We start from the raw sequence: 14,686 nt of genomic DNA, 5'->3' as shown, positions 1-14,686 counted from the left end.
TTGATAGTAAGAAGAGATACAAATTGTCAGTGTCCTCAAGTCTGCAGATAAGTATTGAAACACTTTTCTCTAACTAATTCTGAGCATGTGTATATGTGTGTTGACATTTGTGCATAAAAAAGGGGTACAAACCTTTGTTCCAGATTACGAATCTTCTCTCTAAGAGGAGCCACAGCCTAAAGTGTGATGAAAAGTGAGACATATGTGAAATGAGAACACAAGTCAATGCTTAGTAATTATTAAATTGATCCTACAGTATGTCTTAAAGGTCATGTTAGCACAACAGCATGTTAATGTAAGGGTACGGTTAAGTTCATGTCATTTTCATGTCCATGGTCATTTAGGAATGTACCTCTTCACCACAAACATGTATAAATTTCATGGGGAAAACAATCCCTCTATAATCAAACTAATCCTCCTTCAAACAGAACAAAGTGGGGTTATATAAGAAGCAACAACATTAAACCTATCAGTGAAGGTTCCCAGTCATTTAGGTTATAGTCATCCAAGGAAGGTTAAAATCAAGTCCAGTTGTCCTTGATTTTAACCTTCCTTGGATAACATTCAACCTATGAATAAGAATAACTGAACTCTATGACACAGAATAACCTGTCAACAATAGGAAATAGGAACAAAAACAGGAATATTTGGGAAGACATGGGGTCTCATTTATAAAACTGTGCGTAAGTAACACTATTAAAGGTTTGTACGGACAAAACACAGGAAGAACGTGTGCACAAAAATGTTCTGCTTTATAAGACAAGACACCCCTAATAAATATTCATTCATACCAACTGCAGGAAAAAGACCATGTCAATCACCGACAGAAAAGCCAAAGAAAGAAATTTCACCCAGCGTGACACTGAAGTTCTTGTTGTGGAGGTTGAAGCAAGACAGATGATTCTGTTTGGTGGGCAAAATGAGCGCGCACACACAATGTTTGAGCACCAGAGTGGAAGGAGAACCGAAGCTCAACCCCCTTAATGAGTGAGTTGCAGATAGGCATCTCCCTCCTGAGTAGTGACGGAGGTGGGGGACACGGATATGCAAGAAGCACTGGATGATCCAGTTACATCATTTGGTAAAGTAAACCAAATGCATTGAAGTTGTTAATAAACATTTATTTACAAAAACGCTCCAGTCAATTAACAAGGCTGCCAATCAGTTCTTTTGCAAAAACAGTTGTTTTTTATCCTAAATTATGGTTCTTTCTCTGTGCAATCCAGGGAGGATCAAACAAACAGTATAAGATGTCTAATTATTAATAAATGATCTTAAACAGGATATATACAGGAATCTTGAAGAAAAAATGTAATACCTTTAAGACCTTTTCAAGACTTTAACATATTTCAAGACTGCCGTGCCACTTAGAGCTAACCGATTAAATCAGCCACACATCTTTAAAATGGACATTTTTGAGTTTTTAAAAGGAATTTAAATATATTTATAACATATTTATTGCCTATATGTCATCAGGTTGTAACGCTACCTAAAAATTGAGGCATTCACCAACTTTCTCAGTTGCCTATAACAGCTTGTAAGAGCCAACAGTTTTCTATGTGAAGGACTGGTCAGATTTCCTGGAAAAAGCAACTGTCTTACATAGGCTATGACGTTTAGGTACGCAACATTAAAGCAAATCATGTGAAACACAGTGTAATTTTGTTTTTCAGTTGGTTTAAACTAGATAATGTGAGCTTGCCTGCAATGATATGTGTGATAACTTTCACCGTCCACTTGATCAATTCAACAAAATTCAAATAGGGCAGGAGGGAACAAAGATGAAGAGAATAAACTGAGTGATGGATAACGTAAGTAGTGTAGGCGGTGTAGCACAGATAAAACCTGGAGGAGGAACTAGTCTAAATGACTGTATTAGTATAATATTAAAAGTATATTATTAATTTAATAGTAAACTGTAAGTTTGATAATATATTCATTATGTTACTATATTCAATATAATTTCATATAATAGTACATAACTTACCACTAGTGGGCTATAATATTCATTCAAATTCCAGCTGCTTCAGTTCGGGGTTCTTTTTTATTCATTAACTTTGTGCAAGAAAAATGCTCTAGGAGGCTACATGATAGTCTCCAACCTTGATTTTGGCCAGGCTACTAACTCGTCAATAATCATACCCATTTATGCAGAGTTCAACATTTATAAACTTTGTTGCAGCACATCAAACTTTTTTAAATCCCGCTCTATCCAGGCTGTGATTGATTTGTTCAGAAAAAGTGACAGTGACGAGAGCATCGGCTTTATGAAAAGTTGAACGTGTTTCAATAAAATGCATCAATTTAGCTAACGTTAGCCAAACCCACACTCCTTGAACTTTCCCGGCACATCTCGCTCTTGCTTTTCAGGAACGTAGCTGTTCAAGTGGCCACAGAGCGACCGGCCAATCGGGTTAATTCCGTTACTCCTGTTCGCCAACCCGACTATATTCTGGACAATTAGCATTGAGGGTCCAACGGGGTGGGAGATTACGGTCGGTTGTACTCCTAAATCATTTTCTGCTTCACACGGATCTATTTTTGGGAGTGAAATAGGCACTCGGCAGATCCCTGTGCCTAATATTACAGAAACGAATCACACAGTCGCTACTCTCTGCCTATTCAAGTATTTTTGGCTATGCATTATAAATAAATATGTTCATCTACACTTTTAACAAACAAACTTCTGGATGAACAGGATTTTCACATTGAAAAAAATATCTTCAAAATGTAATACCTTGTTAAATGGCGATTAAGACTTTTTAATACTTTTTATTAGCCTTGAATTGATTTATCACCTTTTAAGACTTTTTAAGACCCCGTGGACACCCTGTTAAATCATGTTTTTCATTGCTAGGGAAAAACAATCAAATGGGTGTCTGTTCAATTAAGAACACTGTTATCTGTTTTTGCAATTTCAGTGGCGTACGCCTTCTTTTGTGCATACACACCATTTACAAATGAGACCCCAGTTGTTGGGGTTCTCTCTGATACCCTGCGATCTCGTTTCACAGCTGTCATTTATGTACAGAATATTCTTGCCACATTCTAGGAACCCCCTGTCCCTCTTGGCCTATGCAACAGGTTAGCCTTGATCTCTGCAAATGAAATGGTGATCCAAATAACAACCTCTCAGATCCTCTTTATACTCCTGTCAAATGTCACTTTGTCACAGGCAGTTACATACATTACGTTACAAAGATCTCAGCCTCCCACACACACTTTAGAAATAAACAGATGACAGCCTGCAAGCAATGCCAAAGTATCATGGAAAAAAGTGGAGTCAGAACCGCTTAAAACAGGTAGTTATGCTAGAATTTCCTGGATGAACAATGAAAGGAAAAGGACACTGGTCATAGGCTTCATTTGTCATTTTGTGTAGCATGATGGAGACTATAACAAATACAGTCTACTATATGTTATATTTGTCATGTGTAAAGTAAGGAAGTAAGCAACATGTTGAAAACAGAGTTCCTGCAGGTTAAACTGAAGACTTTTTAGGACCTCTTCTCTATATTGCATATAATGCAATTTAATACCTGCCAAAGCATGGATAGATTAACCAATTAAACATGTATTAACTAACTTGAGTTGATTAAAAGCTGGAGAACTAGTAACAGACAGCCAGATTTTAAAAGAATCCAATCAAAAAAATCCCACACCCTCCCTTTAGGGCTCCCTCTAGGGCTCCCTCCAAAGCCACTCCATCCATCCATCCATCCATCGTCAACGGCTTATCCTGCATACAGGGTCGCGGGGGGGCTGGAGCCAATCTCAGCTGACATCGGGCGCAAGGCGGGGTACACCCTGGACAGGTCGCCAGTCCATCGCAGGGCCACACATTGACGAACAACCACTCACGCTCACACTCACACCTAAGGACAATTTAGGGTCGCCAATTAACCTAGACTGCATGTCTTTGGATGGTGGGAGGAAGCCAGAGTACACGGAGAGAAGAAGAGAGCAGACACGGGGAGAACATGCACAGAAAGGCCGGGGCAACCAGGGTTTGAATCCGCGACCTTCATGCTGTGAGGCGACAGTGCTAACCACCGCACCACCGTGCCACCTCCAAAGCCACTCCCCCACAACAAATTTTCATAGGCAATGAGTGCACAGACAGGTAGCCAATCATTTCATTCAAATACAATGATTGGGCGTGCTTAATCAATCCACAGATATTTTTAATTTTTGTGTCAGAGCATTTGAATAATTGATTGCTGTCAGAACTTAAAGGGAATCCCAACAAATATAACAAAAAGTGTTTCCAAAATAAAATGCCTACCCCAGCTTTAAGTTGCTGGAATCAACACTTTCCCACTATGAGACGATGGCTTCCTATCTACTGTAGGTGGCAGTGTTTGCTGACTGAAACTCCACAATAAACTATTGAATAGCCTCCTGTCACAACAAACCCACTGATGTTTTTTTTCAAGGCTTTTAAATACCTTCTATGGCCTTTTTTTGTTGTTGAGGAAACTGAGTTAAATGATAGATATCCTTTGTAAACCATTGTAAGTTAACCATTTCTGAGTTATTAAACTCAAAGCTTTCTTACTTTAAATTTAAAAACACCAATATCTGGGAAAACAAAAAAGAAACTTCAAGACTATGTTGTTATGTTCTTATGAGTGATTTTGTTAGTTAACTAGCTTGCTAATTACTGATTCTTGAGGTAAATTATTCCAGCCCAAACAACAAAACAGCCCTTTTGCAGATGTGGCTAAAATCGCAAATAACGTTGAGTGCTAACTAGTTAATGTCAGTTTTGTTTTCTTTGGCTTTTCAGCAAACATGGAAGACAATAACGTTGGCTACAGCACAGTAAAATCAGTTCATGTTGGCCCTGTCATTATTAGTGTATTTGTAATGGTGACAGACCTCAGTCACTACGGTTGAGTATGCGCTGTGACTGCCATGCCAACGAGCCTGGCTCTTTGTCAAGTTGCATGTTTGGTACCACGTAGACTGAATCCGGGTGGTGTTACTGCTGTTGCCTTTCCGTCGCAGTAATATAAAAAAGATTACCTTTGCATGTGTTCTCGCACAAACTTAACTTGGTAAAAAATAAAATAAAATTGGTAGACTATTAACTTACATTTCAAGTCGCGGTGGATATTTTACGCACGGACCAGCTAAAGCAGCAGTGAACACACAAAGTGCAGCTGTTGATTTCAGTTGTTTGACAGGCTACGTCATTAATAAGCCGACGCGTGGCTCACCTGCTGCAGTGATAATGGATCGCTTTGAAATATACGGAAAAAAGACGAGTTCTCAGTCTTTAAGGCAACTTTATAAAACATCCTGCTGATGGACAAAATGGAGCAGACTGGGGAGAGAGACAGATAGAGGCGGGGCAAACCAGGGTGTTTACCTGAGGTGTAGGTGTGTGTGTATGTGGGGAGAAGAGAATTCCAAGGCAGGTGCAAAGCATACTCAAAAACAATAATAAGAATGTTCGTGGTCATTAAAACCTGCTTTCACAGGGTGGTATAATGAAAATTTACAAAGCTGGCTCTACGTCGTGATGTCTGTCAGCCATTGCCGATGGTCGTCTGTCGACCCAACCCTACATGAAGTACAAGTGTGCTAAGACAAAAGATAAAAATGAGTGAACAAACAGCACCAGGACATAAAACACTGACACCACCAGCTTTGCAATCTACGTTGTTAGACGTGGATCAACCTCATTCGCATGGAGGTGGTTTGGCTTTGAAAAGACGGATGTTGCTCAAAAGACGTCAATTGGAAAACTATGTCAAAAAGCTTTTGCTGTTAAAGATCAACAACTCACCACTACACACAATATCAAGCATAGGTAATTCTTTTTTAGCTGTGTCGTTATTGATAAAATCCAAGCATTTCGAAGTATCATTTTTTCCTCAATATCGCACACACCCGATCGTCAATATTTCTTGGAAAACATAATTGATGGGTCGAATTTTATTTTCTCTTTTGTAGAACTGGCTACCTCCCTCTACACAAAGGGGGTCATTTAAAGGCCACTCTGGTGACATGGAGGGTAAATGTCAAACAATGTCAGACAACAAACGGGACAACAGATAGTGTTTAAGGTAATTATCAATTGAGCTGTTTTTACATGTAGGTAGTGATAAATTTGGAGTAAGTATGTTTCTGTTATTGCTCCACTCCCATTTTTCCTAAATTCTGAGCACATGATGTGTAGGCGGGAGACACATGACCGATGGCTGCTGATCAAACATTGCGGTCCCCATAACAACAGTGACGCAATTTTTTCTTTTCTTTTTTCCACGGCTTTATTGCTGAAACACGTGACAGAAATATAGTCATCTGAAAAGGAAGCCAGGGTTTGTATTAAAGAGCAAGGGGCCTTGAGACAATACACCCAGCCAGATCCAACGGATCAGGCACCACAGCAGGCGCTGTGATCATCCCAAAGGAGAAGAAAGAGAACTGGGATAAGATTGATGCCCCAGCTTGCACTTAAGGCTGCTACTAAAGGTCTGGTCTGGATGATCTTTACAGAGACCTGCTCCATCAACATCCTGGATAAAGCACTCGGAGGGCGGATCTAGTTCGCAACTGACAGAACGCGATACTCCGGCAAGATAAGACGAGGCGGACACTGTGGTTCCATCGATAATGCATGGTGCTCAAATGCAGTCAAAGTCAATGCATACCGTTTCCCAAATGTCAAACATTTTGGTGAAGAAGATGAAAACCGTATTATCATCACTATCTCATTGCTTCTTCTTTTTGTAGGTGACAAATGTATAATTTGTTACAGCAACTGTTTCTTTAGTTCCTTCGCCCCCTGAGACCACATCATGAGCTGCCATCATGTGAATCGAAAAAGAAAGACATGTTGAAGTTACAACTTACATTACTGTAAGACAGACAACAAAATTAGGCCCAATAACCTTCAACAAAGTGACCCTCCTGCTTAATAATCGCAAAACACAGCTCCTGGTGTTTGGGCCCAAATAATTTAGCTGTATTGTGTAGTGACACTATTCATTACTTCTTTAAGACACCAGACTGTAAATATCTTCTAGAATATCTTCTTTCCCTTTAGAGCCCCACATTCTCTGAATTTCATGCAGCCTTTACTGCAGAACGCTGTACACATGGTAGGAACATCAGCAGTAAGTTACAAATGGTTCAAAATATGTAGATACTTTGTCTAAATAGAAACAATCTTCAATGAATTAGTAATTCAAATAAGAATAGTTTTATTGTGCCATACTTTAATACAGCTACACACTTATTACAGACATGCTACCAGGATATCATTCGAAAACCAAAGAGAGGAGAGGCTTTAACAAGGGCTACCCAATGCTCAGGTACCATGATTAGTTGTAGGCAGCTTGGCAGGGTGCCCCTCCTCCCCTCAAAAAAGCCGGAGCCACTTGACACTGAGTGACTTCAATCATCACTCACGCAAAGCACTTAGTTCTCAGCTTTACCCCTTCCCTTGTGCATAGTTCCTTTTTACAAACTGAAAACATTGTGCACTTTGTAATTAACAAGCCATATCAATGTTGATATTAAGACTTCACTTCCTTCCACCTTTATAATTTCTCATTTGAAGTACCTGACTAGTGCATCAAATTGTGGATTAGTGTTGGAGTGCAATAATTAGCTATATTAGGATGTATGAAGCAGTTTGGCTACGCAAATTTGTCTTGACTAAGAGAAAATATGTCAATTTACTAGCCTATATTGTCTTGTGATGTTATTTTACAATGCTTGTCATCTTAGATCCGATTGTTTTAGGAGATGACATTCCTGCATGTGTGTACTTTCCCAAACATTCAGTTCTGCACCTCAAACATTACCATTTCAGCAATGTTGATATTATAACACATTCTTACATGAACATTTTGTTTGTATTAAATACCTTTAATAGTACCATGCTTTGTTCTTGCATCATCTGTCAGGAGGCTAATGTCTAGATAATGTTTATAATATATTTATGTTATCAGAACAACTAATTTAAACAAAAGTTAAATTTGCCACTGGAATGAGCACATTACACTGTATCTAAACGAACTATAGCGCAAGCACAACAAGAATACGGATGAAATGCTTCCGAATATGTTCAAATTCCGTTATTCCATGTCAATTTGTCAAACAGTGTTTTGACGATTCTGAAGATTTGAGTGAGCGTTAACGGACACAGCTGCACAATTAGGGGGGCAAATTCAAGTAGTGAGAAAAACTAAAATAAGGTGGAGAATGAAGTAGAATTAAAATTATGAAATAAGAAATAACCTACTAGAAATAGAAACATACCCGCTAACTCAAAGCCTTCTATTAATTTAACTTCGGTCTACTGTAAGTCCTTGATTTGAAAGACATACTGTATCCTTGTCTTGTTAGCAATGTCCTGATATGTGCTTTGTTAAATGTGTGTTGGCAGAGTGAAAATCAAAGGTATAAAAATTGTGAAGTGGATTTTTCCACAGCTTATCACATAGCCATCTTAAAAAGTCAGGTTTTTGTCAGAATTGGGACTGGTCTGGGTCAGGCTGTTGTAGTTAGAGGTTGTGAACTAATGTAAATCAATAAAATGTCCTCACATGTATGTCTTTGTAAGGGTGTAATTTAGTGTGCATGAGAAACAGTCATCATCATGGTCATCTCACATCTCCACACTGGTGAAGAAAGCTCAGAAACGACTGTATTTCTTGAGGCCAAATTCCCGAGCTAAGTTCTTGTCAGCTTTTACAGAAAAGGAGCAATAGAATAGAAAGCATCCTGACTGCAAACATCACTAACTGGCATGAGATGTGTACGGCCCAGGACCGCAGGGCTCTGCAGCGGGTGATTAAAACTGCTCAGAAGATCATTGGTGCCCATCTCCCGAGCGTCAATGAGGTGAGGTGCCTGCGCAGAGCCCAAAGGATATTAAAGAACAGTACCCACCCAGCCACAGCCTGTTCACCCTGCTGCCTTCTGGGAACAGATATAGAATTTTCTGCTGCCACACCACCAGACTGCAGAGCAGCTTTTTCCCCCAGCTGTCAGGCTCTTAAACTCAAATTCCTCCTCAGCACTACTTCAGTTTATTTTTGTTGACCATTATTCATAATTGATTCTTTATTAATGTATATTGTCTGCTATGTAGCAGAAGGAAGTTACAAACTCAATTTCACTCTATAATTTGTTATATTGTGACAATAAACCTACCTACCCAATACTAGAAGTCCTTGGACCTGTAAAAATAAACATAACAAGAGGGTGAAAACAGTTTTCTGAACGGAACTCACTTCATCAATTCTCTGTTCTATCTTCATTTCTCCGTGTTCTTGTAATGATCTGCAATGAGAGAGAGACAAAGACAGGGAGAGGGGGGATGAGATGAAGGTAGCCATGAACATGAGGCCAGAGAAAATGGCTATTGACTTGTAGCACACTGTTGGGCAGCAACACCTAATCAGCACAATCACTGTATGAATTCTCACAGCATTTCAAAGCAAAGAGAAAAAGAGAGAGCTGCTATCTTAGACAGAACAAAACTTTAATTACATGAAAAACATCAGATGGATTTATTTACATATCTAGCGTGGACACGGTATGTTTACCTCTCACATTTAGAGTGAGATATTACACATTTCTCTTGACAATATTTAGAAGCTTAAATAAACAGTCAGTGCAGCTGTCATCTTTGAACAGGATCAACACATTTTTCAACTCTACTATTTTCAATATTTCAGCTACACTGTGGGGGACATAGCTCTGCTACCTCTAAAGCTGTGTGGTGCTGTGTAATCAGAGGTGGCCTGAGGTATAGGCGACATAGGTGATTGCCTATAGTAGGCTTGTTCCAATTGGCGATTGGATCGGCTATCTACGACTGAAGGGATGATCAGCGTTTGGTTTTTCATGTGCCAATATTAAAAAATTATTTTAAATAACTAACTATCAGAACTAAGATGACATAAAAACAGTCTGCACCACACTGCAGTGTTTCCCATTAACTGATATATTTGTGGCATCACGACACGCCACAATATCAACGCTGACTGCCTCATACTACTATACTATTTAAGATGAGTAAAATCATAATTCATTGTGGAGTTGGCTAACCCTTTAACGTTATTAATAAACTAATACATTCAAGTTAACTCTGAGAAGTTAATCTATCTATTTTCTTAACACAATGCTGTCTATCTTGGAGACACACCTTCAAATAAGTTATAAGCAAGCATGTAAGGAGCCTAGCTAATAAGGATAGTTATGTTAACGCTAGAATACAGCTGGGCCGTCGAGGTTAGCATGCTTTACATAGTTGCTATCGATTGCACCCCCTTGCGTGCGTGGCTCCACTGTTACACGGTTCTGTGGGAAACACAGTACTGAGGATTTACAGAGGTTTGGGGTGATTTCTATTAAAGCTAATAAGCCTTTTTCTTCCATGCTGGCATTTCACTGACATGCTGCAACTTAACACTGCCCCCTGGCAATCAGATCGCCAAACGGTGATCTCAAGTAGCCATGATCATACGATATGAAAAATAGAGAAGATCGCCCAAGCCTAGCCAATAGGGTGCAAAGGGAGCACCGGTAACAGGAGGAGGTGCTAAAGGTAACATTTGTGTGGATTTGTGGTTAGACTTCTGCCTGATCGGAAGTGTTGAAATCCGTTCGATTTCCACCTCTTTGTCTTATCTTGCTCTGCATCGGTCAGACGGTCTGATAGGAATACTACCATATCAGTAAAGCAAAACTGCAGGCTAATGCACAGAGTATGGTACAGGCATACTTTTAAAAGATATTATGAATTCTCATAAAATTATCACTCAACATGTCAGAGAACAAAGATATGTGTTTTGAATGTGCAGAAAGTTTTTATGATGAGGAAAAAACTTGCTGAAATACAGGAGCCATTTAAGTAAAGGAGTTTATAACTGAATTAAAATAAATTAATTTATCCCTTTCTTGAAAAAGATGCCACATAAACATTTAAAGAGGGTACTTTCTCAAACAAAAGGAGGAGTGAAGGCTAAATCATGCCTACATGTGATCTGACTCAGCAGGGATGACATTAGGGCTGGACAATAAAACAATAACAATAATTATTGCAATATAATTTTTTTCAATAACAATATAACAAATTTTCAAGAAATATTCAATAAATGTTTGATTTTATTCACTTGAATCATACACTAATTAGGACTTTTTTATTAAGATTTTTATTTTGTTTAGGAAAAAGGACTGTTAAAAGCTTTTCCTTAATTTTACTCACGCATATTTGTTGACAAAGATTTTATCATAACTGTTATGAATGTTCTACCTCAGACTTGTGAAGTGATCCACTGTTGGGCCTCAAGTGATGACTATAAAGAAGAGTTTAAAACCACAATAACCATCAGGTTTCTTCAACTTTCACTCAGGGGCAAAAATCAGCTCATGATTTGATACTTATGATAATTATCGATATCGAAAGATATGAAACTTTTTATTGTGATAACATTTTTGCCCATATCGTCCAGCCCTTGATGACATCCATCCATCCATCGTCAACTGCTTATCCTAAGTACAGGGTCGCGGGGGGCTGGAGCCAATCCCAGCTGACATTGGGCGAAAGGCGGGGCAGGGATGACATTAAATGAGAAAAGTTTATCTAGAGGAGAATACTTATTTAAAAGCAATACAGAATGCCTGAGAATCTTACTGCATGCTATTATATTTTGAAGTGTCAATTGCTGCCTAAATGTTGTGTTTACCTTTACATAAATAAAGACATTTCTACCATAAATTGGTGCCAAAAATTTCACCAGAATGTAGGAAATGAATTATTTAATGCTCAAAGTTTTCTGCCTACTTATCACAGCGCCAGAGGGCTGGACAATGTTATCGGGCATAGGGGCAGCAGTCGTCTTATGTGCATGTGTTCTCGCAGATTTCACTCAGTAAAAAAAAATTGGTAGACTATTAACTTACGTTACAAGTCGTGTGTATATTTTACGCAGGGACCAGGTCCAGCAACGGTGAACACACAGGGTGCAGATGTTGGTTTCAGTTATTTGATAGGCTACATCATTAATAATCAGCAGCAGCTGGGTTTTACACTCACAATGCTGGCTCGACATCGTGACTGTCAGCCATCGCCGATGGATCGTCTATTGGCCCAACCCTAGTGCACAGTGGGAAGCATTTGTCATAGTAAATTATATATAATTAGATATAAATGTATTATATTAATTAGAGCTGGACGATATGGCCAAAAATGTTATCACGATAAAAAGTTTCATATCTTTCGATATCGATAATTAACACAATGAGTATCGAAAATGATCAGGATAAATGTCTAATCATTACTTCTATCGAGTTTAAAGGCTGATTTTTGCTCCTGAGTGATATTTGAAGAAACCTGATGGTTTATTGTGGTTTAAACTCTTCTTCAGCATGTTCAGTAAATGTCACCGTTGGACTCCCCACTCATCCTACATAATATTACTTGAATTCTGAATAGGGAGTTTTACGCTTTGATACTTTCATTTAAGTGATGACAAATGTATTATTTTTCCAACTTTATATATTTGACACAGCAGTCGGAAAGGGCAGTTTGAGTTGTTTATATGTTTGATGAATCAAATGTAACACAAATCAAATGAAATAATCATCATTATCATCATCAAAAGGTAAAAAAACCTATACATAAAAAAACAAGTTTGGTTACCATGGAGTACAGGCAAATATTTTAAGCAGTTTGGTAAGAGAGAAATCAATTAGTATACCTCATGTTCGTATATGTTCCCCAGACAGCTGGAAGAAAGAAAGAGAAAAGTTGTCACAAAAATGTCAGAGGTCAGCCAAAGAGAAAAACTACTATGACGGTGAGGAAAAGAAGCTCAAGCAGGAAGTGGATTGCAAATCCCTGAGCTGTAAATCATTGACATTTTCCTACTGAGGCGTACAAAATCTGACTATTTTCAAATTGATTAGTAAGACAATTCAACTAGGTAATATCATGTCTCACAAATCAGGGGATTTCTTACATTTAATCTTCAAACTAAACAATAGATCAATAAAGATCTTTTTATTGGTCTCACCTTTTATGGACCTTGGTCTTGACCATGTCCAGTATTTTTTCAAAATATATGTGACTTTGTTGAGTGACTAATCGATTTATCAACTTCATTGTTTCAACACTAAATCCTATTGCTTTAACCTTCTGAAAACAGTGACTTTAATAGTTACCTTCAGATGTAAATTTAAATCCTTCTTACCACTGCACCACATAATACTGTCTCCCTTAAGAAAATGAAATGGTACATCTCAGGGAGTTCTGAACTTAAAAACCCAGCCCAGAAACCATCCTGAAATATAACTGATTTGAACTGTATGTTGAGGCAACAGTTGTTTCTCATTCTTCCAGTTCTTGCAAGGTACAATGTGGGGGGCTTGGCCACTAAACAGTGTGTTGTGTCAGTTTAAACTTCTCACACGAGTTTACAGTTTGGTTGTCATTTTTGAAAATAAACAGTCACATAATTGAGTAAAGCAGGTGAGATACAGCCAATTACGCACATTAGTGTACTTACAGGCAATGTAGGCGATCAAAGCGAGAGCAAATAGTAGCTTCATCATTCTTCGGTTTAATCCTGATATCAGCCAGATGACCCGCTTCATCATCCGCTCAAGGGACCAGGACAGGACCAGGAAAGGAACACGTTCAAGTCCAGCTATAGCATTTTGAGTCCCGATTGTTCATGTCATTGGTCTTGAGGGTGTCTTGGTTTATTAGGCAGGCTGTCAACGACTTGGTAACCCCAGTTTACATGAAATGTAACTAGCCTGACAGCACAGGCAAGCTAGCTGCTCCTGCTTGGTGTTGACGTAGCAGGAGCAGTTTACGTGGCTAGCGGAGTAAGTTACACTCAGGTAACAGTATCAGGTGGCAAGCTACACTGTGGAGTGTCAACATTCACAACTAAATATAACATCCTTTATCAGCGCCATTTGTCCTTTGACTAAGCAAACAATTATATTAGCTGCAACACATGGCCATTTCATACGTAAACGGATATCTTAAAGAAACATTTACAAACGCAACATCTAACACTGAAGCCAAATCGTTAGCCGTTAGCACCACATTAACAATTAGCTACGGCTAGCTAGCAGGCTACTAAACTAACAGCGTATTTTTCTTCCGTGGATAGCTGCCGCTAAAAAACAATAGACCCGAATCCGGCCGCACTTTTATATCCAAGTAAGTAACGGGTAAATAAAAAAACAGTTATTTTTAACGGCGCACAAATGCACACATATTATAGTTTGCTCCACTCAGTTGGGCCGAGGTATAGCGGATGAGCGATTAGGCATTGCTCGATTTAGCAGGCTGACTTTTCCCGCAGAGACCGTGTGACGTTCATTTGACTTGGCGAGCCTCTAATAATAAAATACTATAATACTCGTTCTGTTTTATTTGTGTGAGCTTACTACGGCTGTTTCCATGTGTATAGCAATGGTATAATATTGTACCAGACATCATTATTTATGACGGCGAATCCTTTTTTTTTTTTAACACTGACACAACGGCCCATTCATTCCATCACCAAAACTTTCCACACTAACCTTGTTGATGTTGAATACCTTGTTGATTTCCCCATTTCAACCACTGTAACCTGTCTGGCGCACTTTTTGTGTGGCAAGCAGTATGTAGTCCTGCGTTTTAGTTATGTGCCTTAATTCT

General features: G+C 38.8%; 1 protein-coding gene across 1 annotated transcript in view; it reads right to left on the bottom strand.

Moving 5' to 3' along the window:
• Nucleotides 1-14,602, bottom strand: part of uxs1 (UDP-glucuronate decarboxylase 1) — a 15,701-nt gene extending 1,099 nt beyond the window's left edge. The window contains exons 1-5 of the mRNA XM_046054531.1: nt 13,536-14,602; nt 12,729-12,756; nt 12,065-12,124; nt 9,255-9,303; nt 133-176 (exon numbers count right to left, since the gene is read on the bottom strand). Coding sequence (XP_045910487.1) covers nt 133-176; nt 9,255-9,303; nt 12,065-12,124; nt 12,729-12,756; nt 13,536-13,626 — 272 coding nt within the window. The 5' untranslated portion in view covers nt 13,627-14,602. The remainder of the gene's footprint in view (nt 1-132; nt 177-9,254; nt 9,304-12,064; nt 12,125-12,728; nt 12,757-13,535) is intronic.
• Nucleotides 14,603-14,686: the final 84 nt, after the last annotated feature.

The sequence above is a fragment of the Micropterus dolomieu genome, linkage group LG07 (assembly GCF_021292245.1).
Source record: "Micropterus dolomieu isolate WLL.071019.BEF.003 ecotype Adirondacks linkage group LG07, ASM2129224v1, whole genome shotgun sequence".
Taxonomy (NCBI): domain Eukaryota; kingdom Metazoa; phylum Chordata; class Actinopteri; order Centrarchiformes; family Centrarchidae; genus Micropterus; species Micropterus dolomieu.
Note: the sequence above shows the minus strand (reverse complement) of the source record. Positions and strands in the feature narration are given on the sequence as shown.